Here is a 16,621-nt window from a genome sequence, read left to right as displayed (position 1 = left end):
TGAAGTCTTGAGGCTGCTGGCTGCAGGACACTGGGAATTAGCTTCTGCAGGTTCGAGGTGGGGACAGGCCGCTAGGGCTGGGGCCAAGTCAGTGGGCGTCATCCTCTTCTTCGCTTTAGCCCAGCATCTTTTCTTCTTGGTCGGTTCTTGTCTGAGGCGGAATGGTTCATTGTTGCCCCTAAATACTAGATTTAGGGGTATAACAGGTAGGTAAAGGTTGGGACCAATGGGTCCCTTCTTTGGGGTGGGTACACCCCCTATTATGCCACCCTCCAGGGGGAGGGGGCATATGCCTCACTCTGGTTGTCTGGGTCCCCAATCTGCAAGAGGGCAGGGACAGAGTTGTGCTTCACCTCGCCTAGCTCACCTGAGGGGTTGGGTTGGCAAAGGTGGGCACACCTCCCTTGGTTTTGCCACCGATTCTCCTGCCCAAAGTGGAGGGTCAGAACAGGTGTGGGTCAGTTGATGGAAGCAGCAAAGGCCTGGGGAAGCTTACAAGGGCGGAAAGCCTTTGAAGCTTCCCCTTCGTGGACCCTGCTCATCCTGGGGGAGACGGCTTGGCACCTCATCCCAGGATGTGCATTGTTTCAGTCCCCTGGACCGAATACACACCTCCCCCCCCCCCCCTGAGAGCAGCAGGCTCTCAATCCAGGGGTCCAGAAACATGTCTGGTGGTGGCAGCTGGTGATCAGCCATTCAGCCTGGAAACTAGTGTTCAGTCGTTTTTCAGGGGGCATCTCTAAGATGCCTTCTGTGTATATTTTTCATTAAATCCTACACTGGCATCAGTGTGGGCTTAATGTGCTGAGAAGTTTGATACCAATTTCCCAGTTTTCAGTAAAGCCATTATGGTGCTTTGGAGTTTGTAATGACAACCGCCCAGCACCATATACTCCATGGCATTACTGCACTCACAATGTCTAAGAATTGGCTTAGACACTGTAGGGGTACAGGGCTCATTCACCTGTACCCTCACCATTGATATAGTGCACCCAGCTAGAGGAGTGGCTGACCTATGCCAGGGCAGTGGTTTATAGGCATGGCACACAGGCACGTGTGCTATGACGACTTCACTTTGTTCTGCACAAAAACACTCAGCCTGCAAAGTGTGTGTGTGTAAGAGTTACGGGCTTCTAAGGGTGGCACAGTAAGTGCTGCAGGCCTTAGGGGCCTTCCCCGGCCACAGTGCCCTTGGTACCTGTAGGACCATTTAGAAGGGACTGACCTGTGGCCAAAGAGTGATAACTGGGTTTTGTCTTCAATGCAGTTTAGGGAAAGTACATAGGCCCTAGGTACATGTTTGGCAGGAACCCAAGGCACACTCAGTCAAAACACATCAGCAGTTTAGCAAAAAGTGGGGAAACCATGCAAAAAGATGGCACTTTCTTACATCTGTTCTTGGCATGTAGGGCTCTAGATTAACATGCATTGCATACTCCTGCCATCTTGTGTTGGGTCTGGATGTCTGCAAGTTTTTTTTTCTTCTTCCAGGAGATGTCTCAAATTCTATCTCCAAAGAACTGCAACAATGCGGAAAACAGATCAGCTATTCGTAGCATATGGAAGGCTACGTCAAGGTTATGCTGTATCCAAACAGACTATAGCCTGTTGGATGTCTTCAACAATTAGTCTGTCATCAACAGGCGGGAAGGCCTCTACGCTCTATGCCAACAGCACATTCTACTAGAGCGGTCTCCTCTTCCACCGCTCTCTTTGCTGGTGTGCCTCTTCATCAGATCTGCAGAGCGGCAATTTGGTCCAGCAGGCACACGTTCACCAAACATTACTGTTTGGACGCTGCAAGTGATGCAGATACTTCAGTGGGACGAGCAGTTCGCCGCAATCTTTTCAAATAAGGTGAGCCTCTGTTCTCCCTCCTCCACTATGCTCTTTTTAGACATTTATTCTTACATGTTATTCTCTTTAGCCAAGTATGCATTTGTCACCATTATTGTATTTATATAAGTTTAAGATTCTGCTCATACTGCATTGAAATGCATGTTTGCATATATACTGTGATGCAAAGAGCGTCTAACGAGCATTATGATTTGTACTGCTATCTACTCTGATTCAGGCATGTGAATCTATGAAAGACACCCCAATACCGGAGAAGAATAATAGTTACTTACCTGTAATCTGTGGTTCTCCAGTATTGGTGTCTTTCATAGATTCACATGCACCCGCCCACCTCCCCTCAGAGGCTCCTCAGGCGATTTTGTTGGCTTCACTCCTTTGCGAGAAAATCTGGGAGCCTGAGCCTCTGGGGAGAACATTCTGCAGTTTGGTGTATACAAAATGACTAGGATTGTTATGAGTGTGGAAGTTTTTGCTCTTGTAGCTTAGGGCTACTTCACTTCCGGGTTGGTTATTACCAAGGTTTTTGGATATTATGTGCATATTATTGCTTTTTTATGTACCGTGGCACTCCCACTCCGACGAAGAGGAATGATTCAGGCATGTGAAGAAAACAAGTTACTTACCTGTAACTTTGGTTCCCCAGTATTGGTAACTTTCATAGATTCCCATGCTTTTGTATCATTCACCGTCGTCGGAATGGGAGTCTCTGTAACAAAAATACCATAGCTGTAGGTACAAAAGAGAAAGAAAAAGGCCTATGCCTCATTCCCTTTTGTAGCATATCACCCTCTTTTTGTAAAAGAGACCAAACTTAGGCATCAGCCAATCAGAAGTGCCTCACCCCTTAGAACCCTCCTGAAGGAACCTCAGAGCCTCAGATTTTCGTAGCCGTTGTGTACCAGACACCATATCTGTTGTAGGCTGAGCTTTCCTCGGGGGGGTGGGTGGGCGCATGGCAATCTATGAAAGTTACCAATACTGGGGAACCAAAGTTACAGGTAAGTAACTTGTTTTCTTGCCCCAGTATTGGAACTTTCATAGATTCCCATGCTTTTGTATCAGAGTATCAAGCAGTTGGCAATAAAACCACATTTTGTGTCATAAAAACATTGCAATAGCCAACATGACATAAAGATGCAAAATGGGTACCACGGAAGGCAGGATAAAAAGGAAAGCGCACCAATTATTGGAAGAGGTTCCTCAGGACAGCATTGTCCCACTGCCGCATCATCTTGTTGTAAGGACTCCAAGCAGTAATGCTTAGTAAAGGTGTGAACGCTGCTCCAGGTAGCAGCTCTGCAAATGTCTTTAATCTGTACCCCCGCAAAGAGGGCCGTTGAAGATGTCAGATCTTGTGGAATGTGCCCGAATCCTGCCAGTCAGAGGTTTTCCTGCCGCAGTGTGGCAATGCAGAATGGCACTTGTGATCCAGTTTGAAATACCCTGTTTGGATAGCGGAAGGCCCTTGTTTGGACCCCCAAAGGCAACAAACAACTGCAAGGGTTTCCGAAATCCCTTAGTACGTTCCAAATAGAATTTCAAGCATCGTTGAACATCCAACGAATGCAGTGTTCTTTCTGCTGGTGTAGCCGGTTGAGGAAAGAACGCCTTCAGAATAACAGTCTCATTCAAGTGGAAGTCCAAGGGTACTTTAGGCATAAATCTAGGGTTAGTTCTCAAGATTACAGTGTTTCTTTTAAATTGTAGGAAAGGCTCATGGATAGTTAAGGCCTGCCACTCTCCAACACGTCTAGCCGATGTGAGAGCGAGGAGGAGAGCCAATCTCCATGAAAGGTACTTCATGTCAGAACGATGAATTGGTTCGAATGGGCCTTTCATGAGCTGAGAAAGGACTAGATTTAAATGCCAAGTAGGAGGCGGAGGCCTCACTGGCGGATAGACTCTGAACAAGCCCTTAAGAAACTGCTTGACAATCCTGGAAGACCATAAGGAAGGCCCAGACCCAGACCTTCTGTATCTCGAAATGGCCGCCAAATGGACCTTAATCGATGAATGGGCTAGTCCCGACTTAGCCAGGGACAGCAGATAAGGTAGGAGCTGATGAGGCTTGGAAGCGAAGGGGTCAATCTTTTCTCTCCTACACAAGCAACAAAATCTTTTCCATTTAAGACGGTAAGTCCTGTTCGTTGAAGGAGCCCTTGCCTGGGAGAGGGCCTCCTTAATTTCGCTTGAGATGGGGAGATTCATAAACTCTCGCTGCTCAGGAGCCATGCTGTCCGGTGTAATGACTGTGGATCTGGGTGCCAAATTTGTCCTTCGGACATTGTGAGGAGATCTGGTATAACCCTCAAAGGAAGAGGACGAGCGAGCGACAACAGATGGAGTTCCGTGTACCAGAACTGTCTCGGCCAAGCAGGGGCTATCAAGATCATCCTGCACGGCTCCACCTTGATCTTCCTGATGAGCCGCGGCATCAGAGGGATGGGGGGAAAGGCGTAGACAAATGTCCTTGACCAGGCTATCGAAAGCGCATTCCCCAATGACCCTCGATGGTGAAATCTGCTTGCGTAAGACCGGCATTTTCTGTTGGTCGGTGTGGCAAAGAGATCCACCTCCGGTCTGCCCCACTGACTGAAGACCTCTTACAGAACTCGGTTCAATTCCCACTCGTGGCTGATTGAGGATGACCTGCTCAGTCTGTCGGCGTTCTCGTTTAGAACTCCTGGCAAGTGTTCTGCCTTTAGTGATATTCCCTGAAAGATCGCCCATTCCCAGATCTGTTGAGCTTCTCGCGACAATGGATGAGATCTGGTTCCTCCTTCCTTGTTCACATAGTGCATGGCCGTGGTGTTGTCCGTCCTGATAAGCTCTTGCGAACCTCCCAAGCGAGGAAGAAAGGCTTGCAGAGCCAGTCTTATTGCCCTTAGCTCCAAAAGGTTGATGTGGAGTCGTTCCTGAGGCGACCAATGACCGCTGACATGTAGGTCTTGCATCACTGCTCTCCAACCCTCCATTGACGCGTCCGTTGTTACTACTTGAAGAGACGGGTCGTTTACGAAGGATAGACCTTGGGACAAGTTGTCTTGATTTGCCCACCATAAGGCCGCTTCCCTCATCATTGGAGTGACGATCACCTTGTCCTCGAATGATCCGTGAACCTGCTTCCATTGGTTGTCCAGCTGCTCCTGTAAAGGGCGCATTCTTAGTCTGCAATGAGGAATTAGGGGAATACATGATTAAATTACCCCCAGCAGAGATTTGTAGCAGCGTACTGAAAGACACCTTCTTTCTTGTAAGTCCCGAGCCAAGGTCTGTAGTTTTTCCTTCCTTTCCAGAGTAGGGAAGGCTTTCGAGAGCTTTGAATCCAAGATGGCTCCCAGGAAACTAGCCTTTCTGGACGGGACCAGGGATGACTTTTCTGTGTTTAGAGTGAGTCCCAGATTCTGAAACAAATTTGTACAAGCCTGAACAGCGTCCAGTGCTGCCTCCCTGGACGGGGCCTTCAGCAACCAGTTGTCCAGGTAGGGGAAGACCTGGAAACTGTTTCTTCGCAGAAATGCTGCTACTGACGCCAGCACCTTTGTAAAAATCCTCGGGCTGAACGGAGTCCAAAGGGTAAAACCCTGAACTGAAAATGGCTCTTGGCTACTGTGAATCGTAGAAACCTTCCGTGTGCTGGGTGAATCGGGACATGGAAGTACGCATCCTCCAGATCGAGCGAGGCCATGAAATCCCCCGGGCTGATGAGCTTCAAGATGTCTTGGAGAGAGACCATCCGGAAGGACAGGGAGATGAGGTAGGTGTTGAGCTCCCTGAGATCTAAAATGGGGCGCCATTTCTTGAACGTCTTCCTTACCAGGAAGAACCTGGATAGAATCCCTGTCCCTTTTGATTGGAGGGGACCGGCTCTATCGCTCCCTTCCGGAGCATCTGTTGGACCTCGATCCGCAGGAGACGCTGGTGTTTCGATGGAATGGCTGCCGGGGGCTTGGGTGGAGGGACTTGCGTAAATTCCAAGGAATGCTCTTTCCGAATGATGTTGAGCACCCAACGGTCTGATGTTATTCTGGACCAATTTTGAAGGTATTTGGCTACCCTGCCTTCAACTGATGATTTCTTGGAGGAGGGTCCAGTAGGAAGAGCCAGGAGGTCGCTATTGGCGCTTGGACGAATCTCGTCCTGGTCCAGCCTGTTTCTCCTTATTGCAAGGCCTGGAGTAGTTTGAAGATTGGCCTTGTCTCTGCTGATAAGGCTGACGGTATTTCTGGGAACCTGAGCCCGTGGATGAATAGCGCTGCTGTTGATAGGATCCCCTGTAGTTATTACCTCTGCCTCTGGAACCCTTAAAAGGAGACTTGCGGTATTGAAGGGTACCCAAGGATCTGGCAGTGTCCGTATCCTTTTTAATTTCCTGAAGAGTGTCAATCAGTTTTCCGAATAATGCCTCTCCATCAAAGGGAAGATCCAGGACCTTGTTTTGGACCTCAGGCCGAAACCAAGTAGCCTTCAGCCACCCCTGGCGACGTTGGACTGCAGCCCCAGCCAAGGAACGAAATGCTGTTGTTGCAATGTCCATGGCACAGTCAATGATCGCCATTGACGTCGCTTCTCCCTCCTGCAAGATCTTTTTCGCCTCTGATGTTGACTCTGGAGGTCGCTGGTCTAGGAACAGGGCAACATCACACCAAAGTTGGCGGTCGTATCTACCCAAGATAGCCAGGGCATTTGCAGCTCACACTAGAAGACTCGCCATCGACGAGAATCTTTTCCCCGCATTATCCAATCTCCGCCCTTCCTTGTCCGGAGGAGTTGTTAAGGGGGCAGAGGGGTTATGAGATCTCCTCTGCGCTGCCTGTGAAATATCCGAGTCTGGTTTGGGATGGCCCGTCAAGGCCGCCGGTGCATCGTCGGGTGCCCTGTATTTCTTATCCAGACGCGGTAGCACAGGGACCACCGTCGCTGGGTTCTTCATAGCCTTCAGGCCCTCCTTCCACAGATGATCTACAATAGGAATGGATCTTGTTGTCTTTCTAAAGGGTTCATGAAATCATATAGGAAACAATCCTCAGCCACAGCAGGCATGGCCAATTTCAACCTGCCAGCTGCTCTTCCCATCAGCTGATGGAAACCTCCAATGTCCGCTGGCGGGGAATCAACTGGATCCGGAACTGGCGATGAGGGATCCGGAATGATATATTCACCCCATTCAGTTGTATGAACAGAGTCATGATCCGAATGGTGATCCTCACCCGAGGAATCATCATGGGCATCTGCCAGCCTGGAAGGATCCTGTGGGAAAGATGTTTGAGGCTGAGGGGATACCTGAGCCGGTAATCCAGGCATAACCGTTGATGCAGAAATCAATACAGGCGGAGCAGGCGCTGCCGGAACCAGAGTTTGCCTAATCGCCTTAGATTTGTAGTCCTGCAGCATTTTATGCAGGTCGTGAAGAAAAGAAATTGGTACTGTAACCATATCCTGCCCAGAATGATGTTGTGACTGGGCTGCTTGATGACCTCCACCATCCTCCTGGTCATATTCTCCTTCAGAGTCAGTCTCTTGACATTTGACTAGAAGTTGAGACGGACTATTGGCATAGCTGTACGAGTCCTGGTAATCCTCATCCGACTCCCCGTCCTCAAAGAGCAAAGCTGGTGGCAAGGGGGTCACTCTCCTAGGAGATGTCATCTCCGGCGTAATTCTTGTAACAGAAATTGTAATTCTCTTTTCAGAGGACAATGCCGTCGACGACAGAGGCCTTCGTCGTCGACGCTTCAGTCTTAGACGACGATCCCTTAGTCGACGCATCCCCCGTCGACGAGCTCGTCGACTAAACCAATTTTAATTTTGACTTCGATTTCTTCGTCGACGGAAACTCTGCCGTCGACGCCTTCGTCGTCGAGGACTTAGAACTCCTCTCAGAAGAATGGGAAGAGGGTTTCTTAAAGGCTAAGTCAGTCTTCTCACCCTTGGAAGGCGTAGCTCGTCCTACCCTCTCCTTTTCACCTCGGTGAGGAGATTTGCTGGGACCCTAGCCCTCAGACTCACTGGGGGTCTTTTTTGAGGCCTTAGTAGAACGCTCCACAGAAGAAGGGGAACCCCTACCCCTCTTCACTGACCTTCTTGAGGAAGATGCCGATGCTGTATCCTCACTGTCACTAGAGACAGTATCCTTCCTGGATTTCAGCTTCTGGAGCCATGTCAAAAGCCTACCCTCACGGTACCGGAGAGTCTTGGTCGGAAAGGTGCGACAGATTTTACAGTCCGCAGCCTTGTGGTCAGGATAGAGGCAATAGATACAGTCCTTATGCTTATCCTCCACAAAAAGCCTTTTCTTGCCACAGGTGGAACATCGCTTGAAAAGGACCTTTTTCTTCTCCTTGTCAGACATCCTGGAAGGCAGCAAACAATTCTGAAGTGAATCTGAAAAGAATCTGAAGAAAAAATCCTGAAGAAACTCCTTGAGGAGTAGAAGTTGAGCAGAGCTCAATGGAGGCTCCCTAAGCACAACGTGCGGTAGAAAATCTGAGGCTCTGAGGTTCCTTCAGGAGGGTTCTAAGGGGTGAGGCACTTCTGATTGGCTGATGCCTAAGTTTGGTCTCTTTTACAAAAAGAGGGTGATATGCTACAAAAGGGAATGAGGCCTAGACCTTTTTCTTTTGTACCTACAGCTATGGTATTTTTGTTACCGAGACTCCCATTCCGACGACGGGGAATGATACAAAAGCATGGGAATCTATGAAAGTTCCAATACTGGGGCAATCTATGAAAGACACCCCAATACTGAAGAGGTGCTGTCTCGGCGCAGATCTGGAAGGCTTCATCTGTGCATTCAGTGCCAAGCCAGAGGGCGAGGCATTCGAAGCAGAGTCTCAGTGCCTACCATGTCCAGATGAGTGGTGGCCCAGAAGCCATTTATTTCAAAGAAGTAGGTTTTTGTCTGGGCAAACTGGTTTGGGTATTCACGTCACCATGACCAGCCGTAAAATCATGGAACTCCAGATCGATTTGAAGTTCAGAGTCAGTCTTGAACTGACAAGGCCTCTTCTTCGGCAGCTTATTCATCCATGTTTTCCTGTTGTTGTTTGATATCTTCTTGGACAAAGATATCAGGGTTTTTTTCAGTCTCAGAATTTCTCTACGTCAAGCTAGAGGGTCCTGCAAAGGTCTTTTTTAGACCAAAAAGACAGGAGTCGCACTCTTCTTTGTGCTCTGAAAATAAGCACAAATTGCAAAATTTATTAAGGTCAGTGAGTGGGTACCTGAAGCGGCACAGAGGGCGGAAGTGAAACAAAGGGTGGAAGTCTGTTCCACCAGCTTCTGTTGATGGAGTTGGTATGCAGTAGAAGGTAACCTGGATGACTAGGCCTGAAGGCCGCAGATGGGGTGTTCAAACCAGATGAGTGAATTCTTGTGAATTTTGATTTGTGATGGATAGAATACCTGTTCGAAACAATACCGACTAGGGCAGAATGGATTGCGCTCCCAAAGGATCCCAAAGAAGAGGCTCGAACAGAAGCACCGAAATACGTGTCCAAAACCAATGGTGGAAAACAAACAATCTACCAATGGAGTCTATGACCATGTGCACTATTACCAAGAGGAGGAGTCACCTTACCTTGTGACTCTTAAGACTTCTTTGGGGGAAAAAAAGTACTTGCAGACATCCGGACCCAACAATGGATAACAGGTGTATGCTAAGCATGGGTATCTACAGCACAGGTCTCAAACACTATTTTTGTAACTATGATGGATACAGGAGATAGTCCTTAATACCTCTTGATGACCAGATGTGCAAGGAAAGATAAGGCAGGTCATAAAAAAATATTGGTTATCAATACACAAGTCTCATAGCCCCACTTGATGAATCGAAGGTTGCAATCACAATCTGCAATATGAGTAGATTTGAAAATGCTAAGGTTTCTTAAAAGCATAAGTATCACAATTATAGCCCTGAAAAAAAGACAGGATTTGAGTCAATCTGTATGTTTAACCTTCTGGCATGAAAGGTGGGTAATTTCACAGCAGAAAAGAGAAAAACAAGACTATGCAGACATTTACCAAAACAAATACAGTGCATAAGAGGCTGTATTAAAACATGAGAACACAAAAATGTCTATTACCCTCACTCTTCAACCAAAAAACAAAGGAAGCAGAAGAGACATGGTTTGGCCGTTTGTAAAAAGAATGGCTGAATAAGGACAGTAACAGATACAACCAGAGTATATGCAAAGGGCTGCCTGGCATGGCTGGACTCACATCGCAGGTATTAACCTATTCCAAATTACAATAAATAGTCCAGCTAAGGAGGGAGGCTCCCAAGTGTGAAACAATATGCTGCATAGGTTTGGCATAGTGTGCTCAGTATTAACTAAAAACAATAATAAAACAAAGGCTCACTGTATGAGACCCAAGAATTCCACATGACCAAACTATGAGACGAAGGGACAAAGGGACGACAGTTCAAGAGGTAAAGCTTGTGCAGATTAAATGTACTGTTGTGTTAGCATTTATTAAAAAAAAGGGACAGGTTTCAAATTTGAAGATTCAATTGTAAGCCGTGAATAAAAAAGGTCTGGGAATGCACTGAAGATTGCAAATCAGATGTGATAGGAACTGTCCATTGTAAGTGAGGAGTTTAATTATGAGAGTGAATTAAACAACAATCTTTAACAGTCTGAAATTTGCCAATAAAAGTCTAGGGATTGTAATCTCTGAAAGAGCATTGGCTGTACCCCCGGCCCAAACATACCTTACGTTTTACAACACCCTCCAACAGAGCACACCTACCTCTCTCCTCTCGTCGGAAATCATCCCTGGGGGATTCAGTCCACCTGTCCCTGTCGTCACGCCGCTCTGATCGATCACCATAGCGGTCTCCACCGCCCCTGAAATCATCCCTCTTCTCATAGTCCTGCCGGTAGCCAGTGCCAAAGGCTCTCCGACCGCCCCGGGAGTCGTCAAATCCTCCCCCGCCTGAGAACAACAACAGACATCAGGGTTCCACAGCCTGTGATTGGCTCAAAGCATTGCATCATACACCAAAGGATATGTCAAGAGGACAGCCACATGCAGATCGGCAAACAGAGCCATATGAGATTGGCAAGGGTTATGCCAGGGACAATTACCAGAAAAGAAAAGCACACAATTCAAAGCAGATAGACAATTTACTACCACCACCCCAATTCTGCAATACCAGTGACTCCTTACTTATGTACTTCAGAAATGCTCTGCAATGATTATACATGCTGTATACTGCCTAGAATACATAGCATTACCTCACTCACAAAGACATATCCTCCAAACAGCAGTGCTCTGAATCTTCAAAACAAGTCAAGGGGAAATACTTCATCAATATATATTATAAAAAGCAAACTAAAGAACCTCTGGTGCCTCTAGCCCATACACTCCTGATCCTGAGAGCCAGAACATAGACTTCAGAAACCACTATAAACTCTGCAAAGCCTGTCACATAGATCAATATACCGCCCACCCATTTCACAAGAACCAATCACATTCCAGCACCAAAATAGGTCTCTTCTGAAGACCTCAATTACAATACAGCTACTGCTTAATATATACCATCTTTTTATAGTTAAAAAAGTATTTTTTTGGAATCGGTTACAAATTTGAAAGCAAAGCCAAGAGAAACAATGAACCTGTACACCTACCTAAGTCCAGTTCTAGATTGGTGGTGACAAAAACATGAAGGATAATCTGTAATACAATTATTAAGAAATACTAGCAGTAAGATACTCCTCCATATTCTGCTCTGAAACCATGACACCAAGCAATGCTAATTGAACAGTACAGTCTGAATGCTTAGAGTGCAATGGATTGGAGAGAGATGGAGTGGAAAGGAGGGACGGAGTCAGGAATTGCATTTGGCAGTGTGAGGGTCATGGACACAGATAACCATGGTCACGTTTCAAGGCCCTGAATGGATCCCAGTGTAGCAAGAATAAATCACACACAAAGGGCCTATCAGTCAGTCATTCAAATGCATTACCCCCATCCCAAAGGGCACGTACATTATTGTTAAGGAGACAAAAAAGAAACTTGTGGAAAATAAACAGACCTCATTGAAGGAAACTAATTCTCAGAAGATAAAAAGGTTAAAGCTTGCAAAGACAGAAATACAAGCACTCCGTAAAAGAGATGGAAAAGTACAGACTAAAAACCAGGGTCCAAAAATATACTTATGTGGTCTCTACACTAGTGCTTGACTTAAAATACTACTCTTTGGTTAAAAAAAAAAGTATTGGTGCATGAGCCCTGTACCCCTACAGTGTCTAAGTCCATCCTTAGACATTGTAAGTGCAGTGCTGCCATTAAGAGTATATGGTGCTGGGAGTTTGTCATTACAAACTCCAAAGCACCATAATGGCTGCACTGAAAACTGAGAAGTTTGGTACCAAACTTCTCAGCACATTAAACCCACACTGGTGCCAGTGTGAGATTTAATGAAAAATGCACGCAGCGGGCCTCTTAGATATGCCCCTTGAAAAACGACCTATCACTAGTGTCCAGGCTGAGTGGCTGCTTTCAGCTGCAATCACCAGACAGGTTTCTAGACCCCTGGGTCAAAAGCCTGCTGCTCTCGGGGGCCTGAAACAATGCACATCCTGGGTAAAGGTGCCAAGCCTCCTCCCCCAGGACGGGCAGGGTCCACGAAGGGGAAGCTTCAAAGGCTTGCCGACTGTGAGCTTCCCCCTGCCACTTGCTGCTTTCAGCAACTAGACCCCACTGCTTCTGATCCCCACTTTGGGTGGGAGGACCGGCGGGATGAACAAGTGAGGAAGAGGAGTGTGCCCACCTCTGCCAACACCACCCCTCAGGTGGGGGAGGCGAGGTGAAGCACAACTCTGTCCCGCCATCTTGCAGATGGGTGTGACCCAGCCAACCAGGGAAAGGCTTATGCCCCCTCCCACTGGAGAGTGCCATAATAGGGGGTGTTCCCACCCCAGGGAAGGGACCCACTGGTCCCAACCTTTTAACTACCTGTAACACCCCTAAATCTAGCATGGAGGGGCAGCACCCCTGAACCTTGCTTCCTCAGACAAGTACCTGCAAGAAGAAAAGAAGGAGGACCGAACAGCCGTGCCGAAGCTAACAAGGAGAAAGCCCACAGACTTGGCCCAACCCTACCGGCCTGTCCCCACCTTGAACCTGCTCCAGCAAAATCCCATAGTGTCCTGCAGCCAGCAACCTCGACACACCCGGAGTACCTGCCTGCCTGCCTGCAATCACAAAGACTGTCTCCTGTGAACACCGGATTTGTTCAAACAGATTCCGGCTCCGCAGGTCTACACCACTCTGCACTAGACGCCCACAGCCAGAGTTAGAGTGGCCCAACACCAAGAGGAGGTCCCCCCAACGATCCTAACCGTGATCAGGCGACTCCTGATCTGCCTCAAGTCTCCAGCCGATGCCTGCAGCCTCAAACCGGAAGGTCCCCCCCAACTGCGACCAGGAGCTAGTAAGAAGATCTGACCCTAAAAGGCACCCATGCACCCGATGCCCCACGGCCTTGGATGGCCCAACCGACAGAGCCTAACCAACCCCCCAGATCCCAACTTACCTCTCAGAGTAGTGGTCCCACCCAGAAGACCTTCGTCCCCGAGCCTGCTGTGCTTTTGAAAACCAGAGACTCCCCACCGAGAGCTACAGGGCTTTCGATGCCAAAACAGCACTCTGCACCTGGTCACCCCAGTGCCGCTTAGGGTGCAACCTTTGTGCTGGCCTAAACCCCCATTTGCCTTAAGCTCAAGTCCAGGAGCTTTGCTCCTACACCCCAGTGGCCTGCTCGTCAGCACCCCTACTGGATAACATTGGGCCTCAGCACTCTGCAGCCAGCCGCCCTAGTGCCGCTGAGGGTGTAACAAGAGTGCATCCTTGACCCTGGGGGACCCAGGAGTCTAACCCCAGAACACCAACTCCCACAACAATTTACTTGTCTTTAAACCGTTAACACTATTTTCCTCCATAGGACAACATTGACTGTTTTTCTATGAAAAGTTTCGAAGTGTGGAGTTGAAAAACCTTAAGAAATTCTTTAAAATTGTACTAACAAAGACTATTTTACTTAACTGTTTACATGAAGTGTCCCAGTGTAAGATCCAGGTATCTACTGGTCATTTTACTAAAACGCCCATTCAAAGTATACGTACTGTATTTACAAAGCATTGCATTTCTCAGTAACAATACTGTAAGTTAAAACAAAGTGCATATACAATTACAATCCAAACTGTATTACAACTGTATATTTACTGCAAAGTATTTATCACTTACCTGTGTCTGGCTTGCTTGGTTCTAGGAAATAAAATAACTAAAGGGTAATGTTACTTACCCAGTAAGCATCTGTTCTTGGCATGTAGAGCTGTAGAGCCACATGCTGTGCATAGCTCGCCATCTAGTGTTGGGTCTGGATGTTTGCACTTGTTTTTCTTCGAAGAAGTCTTTCCAGTCACGAGGAAGGTGACTCCTCATTTCGGTGATAGTGTGCATGGGCATCGACTCCATTGGTCGCCGCAGAAGGAGAGAATGGAGTAGTAGTAGTAGTTAAGAATAGAGATGTCCATGCGTACGTATGTAAACGAATTAGAGAGCTGCAGCAGCTACAGGTATCCAGGGAGGTGGGTGGGCACATGTGGCTCTACATGCGAAGAACAGATGCTTACTGGGTAACATTATCCATTCGTGGCATGTGAGCTGCAGATCACATGCTGTGCATATATTACATAGCAGTATCCTCCCAAAGCGGTGGATAACCTGTAGCTGTGGGAGCGGTCTGAAATAGTGTTTTAAGTACTGCTTTACCCACATTGGCTTGTTTTGCTGACACATCTACACAATGTTTAGTGAATGTGTGAGGTGTAGACCATGTTGCAGCTTTGCAAATGTCAGCAATGGGAAGGTTTCCTAAAAAAGCCATAGTGGCACCTAGCTTACAAGTGGAATGTGCCCTAGGGGGTAAGGTTAGAGTTCTTTTTGCTATTGCACAGCAGGTTTGAATGCATTTAACAATCCACCTTGCAATGCCTGATTTTGAGATAGGATTGCCTTTGTGTGGTGGCACAAAAGCAACAAAGTTGTTTTACAAAAAGATTGTCCTTTCAATGGAGTACAAGAAAGAATGCTTTTCTAACCTCTAAGGCATGTAGAGCTCTTTCTGCAACTGTATCGAGTTGAGGAAAGAATACAGGTAATTCTACAGACTGATTTATGTGAAATGCAGATATGACCTTAGGTAAAAAATTAGGATTAGTACGAAGAGCCACTTTGTCTTTGTGTAGCTTCGTAAAAAGGTTCTTGTATGAGTAATGCATGTAATTCACTCACTCTCAATGATGTGATTGCAATGAGGAAATCTGTTTCCAAAAGAGGCACTGTAGTTTGCATTTGTGCATGGGCTCAAAAGGTGGGCACATTAACCTTGAAAGGACTATATTAATATTCCACAGTGGAGCTGATGGAAGTTTTGGTGGTATGACTATTTTTAGTCCTTCCACGAAAGCTTTAATCACAGGTACTCCAAACAACAACACATGCTGTCTATTTTGGAGATATGCAACCATTGCTGCTAGGTGTAGTCTAACTGAGGTATAAGCAAACGCAAATCAATGCAAATGTAACGAATAGCATATGGTGTTTTGTATGGAAGCATCAAGAGGGTTGATGTGATTGTTACCACAGTAGATGACAAATCTCTTCCACTTAGCTACATAGCAGGCCCTTGTGGTATGTCTTCTAGCTTCCTCAATGATATTCATACATTCAGGTGGAAGTAATCAAACTCTAAGATTTCAGGAGCCAGATCGTGAGGTTCAGTTGTTTGGGATCTGGGTGTCTGATTTCTCCATGGCTCTGTGGGAGGAGACTGGATGTTAAATGCAGCTTTTGGTGTGGAACCAGGGATAGCTCCAACAGGGTTGTGAACCAAGATGGACGTGCCCATATGGGAGCTACTAGGATTAGTGTGAGATGTTTGCCGTAGCTTCTGAACCACTAATGGAATGAGTGGGAGAGGCAGAAAAGCGTAGGCAAATATCCCAGACCAGTTCGTCCATAGTGCAGTGCCCTTGGATTGTGGGTGTGAGTACCTGGATGTGAAGCTTTGCATTTTGGTATGTGGCGAACAGGTCTATGTGAGGGACTCCCCAGCCTTGAAAGTATGGAAGGAGAACCTGAGGGTGGAGTTCCCATTCGTGTATTTGCATTCTTTGCCTGCTGACATCTGCAATCTGGTTGTTGACTCCTGGGAGGTGTTCTGCTAGGAGATAAAGTGTGTGGTGAATGGCCCACCTCTAAATGTCTTGGGCTAAGTGGGACAGTTGGAGTGTGTGAACCGAACGCTAAACCCCCACCCTCTGTTTTTGTATGTAATACATAGCTGCCATGTCTGTTCGAATTAGGACAGCTTTGCCCTCTAGGTGAGTTTGAAACACCTTGAGTGCTAGAAATAATGCAAGCAGCTCTAGGTGATTGATGTGGAGCAAATTCTGTTGGCTCCACAAGCCTTTCACTGTGTGCTGTCGTAGATAAGCTCCCCAGCCAGTGAGGGACAGGTCCGCTGGCAGTACTATCTGTGGGACAGGGTCTATGAACGGCTGTCCTTTTGATAAATTCTGTGTGTTCCACCACTGCAGAGAGAAGAGTACGGCCGCTTACCAACACTAGACCGGTCAATAGACCTTGTGACTGGTTCCACTGACTGGCTGAGCATTCTTAAAGTAGACGTATGTGCAGTCTGGCATGGGGAACGATCATGATGCAGGATGCCATCACTCCTAGTAGCTGCATG

At 47.2% G+C, this 16,621-nt stretch overlaps 1 protein-coding gene across 2 annotated transcripts in view; it reads right to left on the bottom strand.

Moving 5' to 3' along the window:
• The window catches only part of EIF4B (eukaryotic translation initiation factor 4B), a 521,766-nt gene that overhangs the window by 238,950 nt on the left and 266,195 nt on the right, over nt 1-16,621 (bottom strand). For both annotated transcript variants that reach the window (XM_078689169.1, XM_078689170.1), the window contains exon 8: nt 10,609-10,794. In XM_078689169.1, coding sequence (XP_078545295.1) covers nt 10,609-10,794 — 186 coding nt within the window. The remainder of the gene's footprint in view (nt 1-10,608; nt 10,795-16,621) is intronic.

The sequence above is a fragment of the Lissotriton helveticus genome, chromosome 1_1 (genome assembly GCF_964261635.1).
Source record: "Lissotriton helveticus chromosome 1_1, aLisHel1.1, whole genome shotgun sequence".
Taxonomy (NCBI): Eukaryota; Metazoa; Chordata; class Amphibia; order Caudata; family Salamandridae; genus Lissotriton; species Lissotriton helveticus.
The sequence above is the reverse complement of the archived record's forward strand: the minus strand, read 5'-3'. Positions and strand labels throughout refer to the sequence as shown.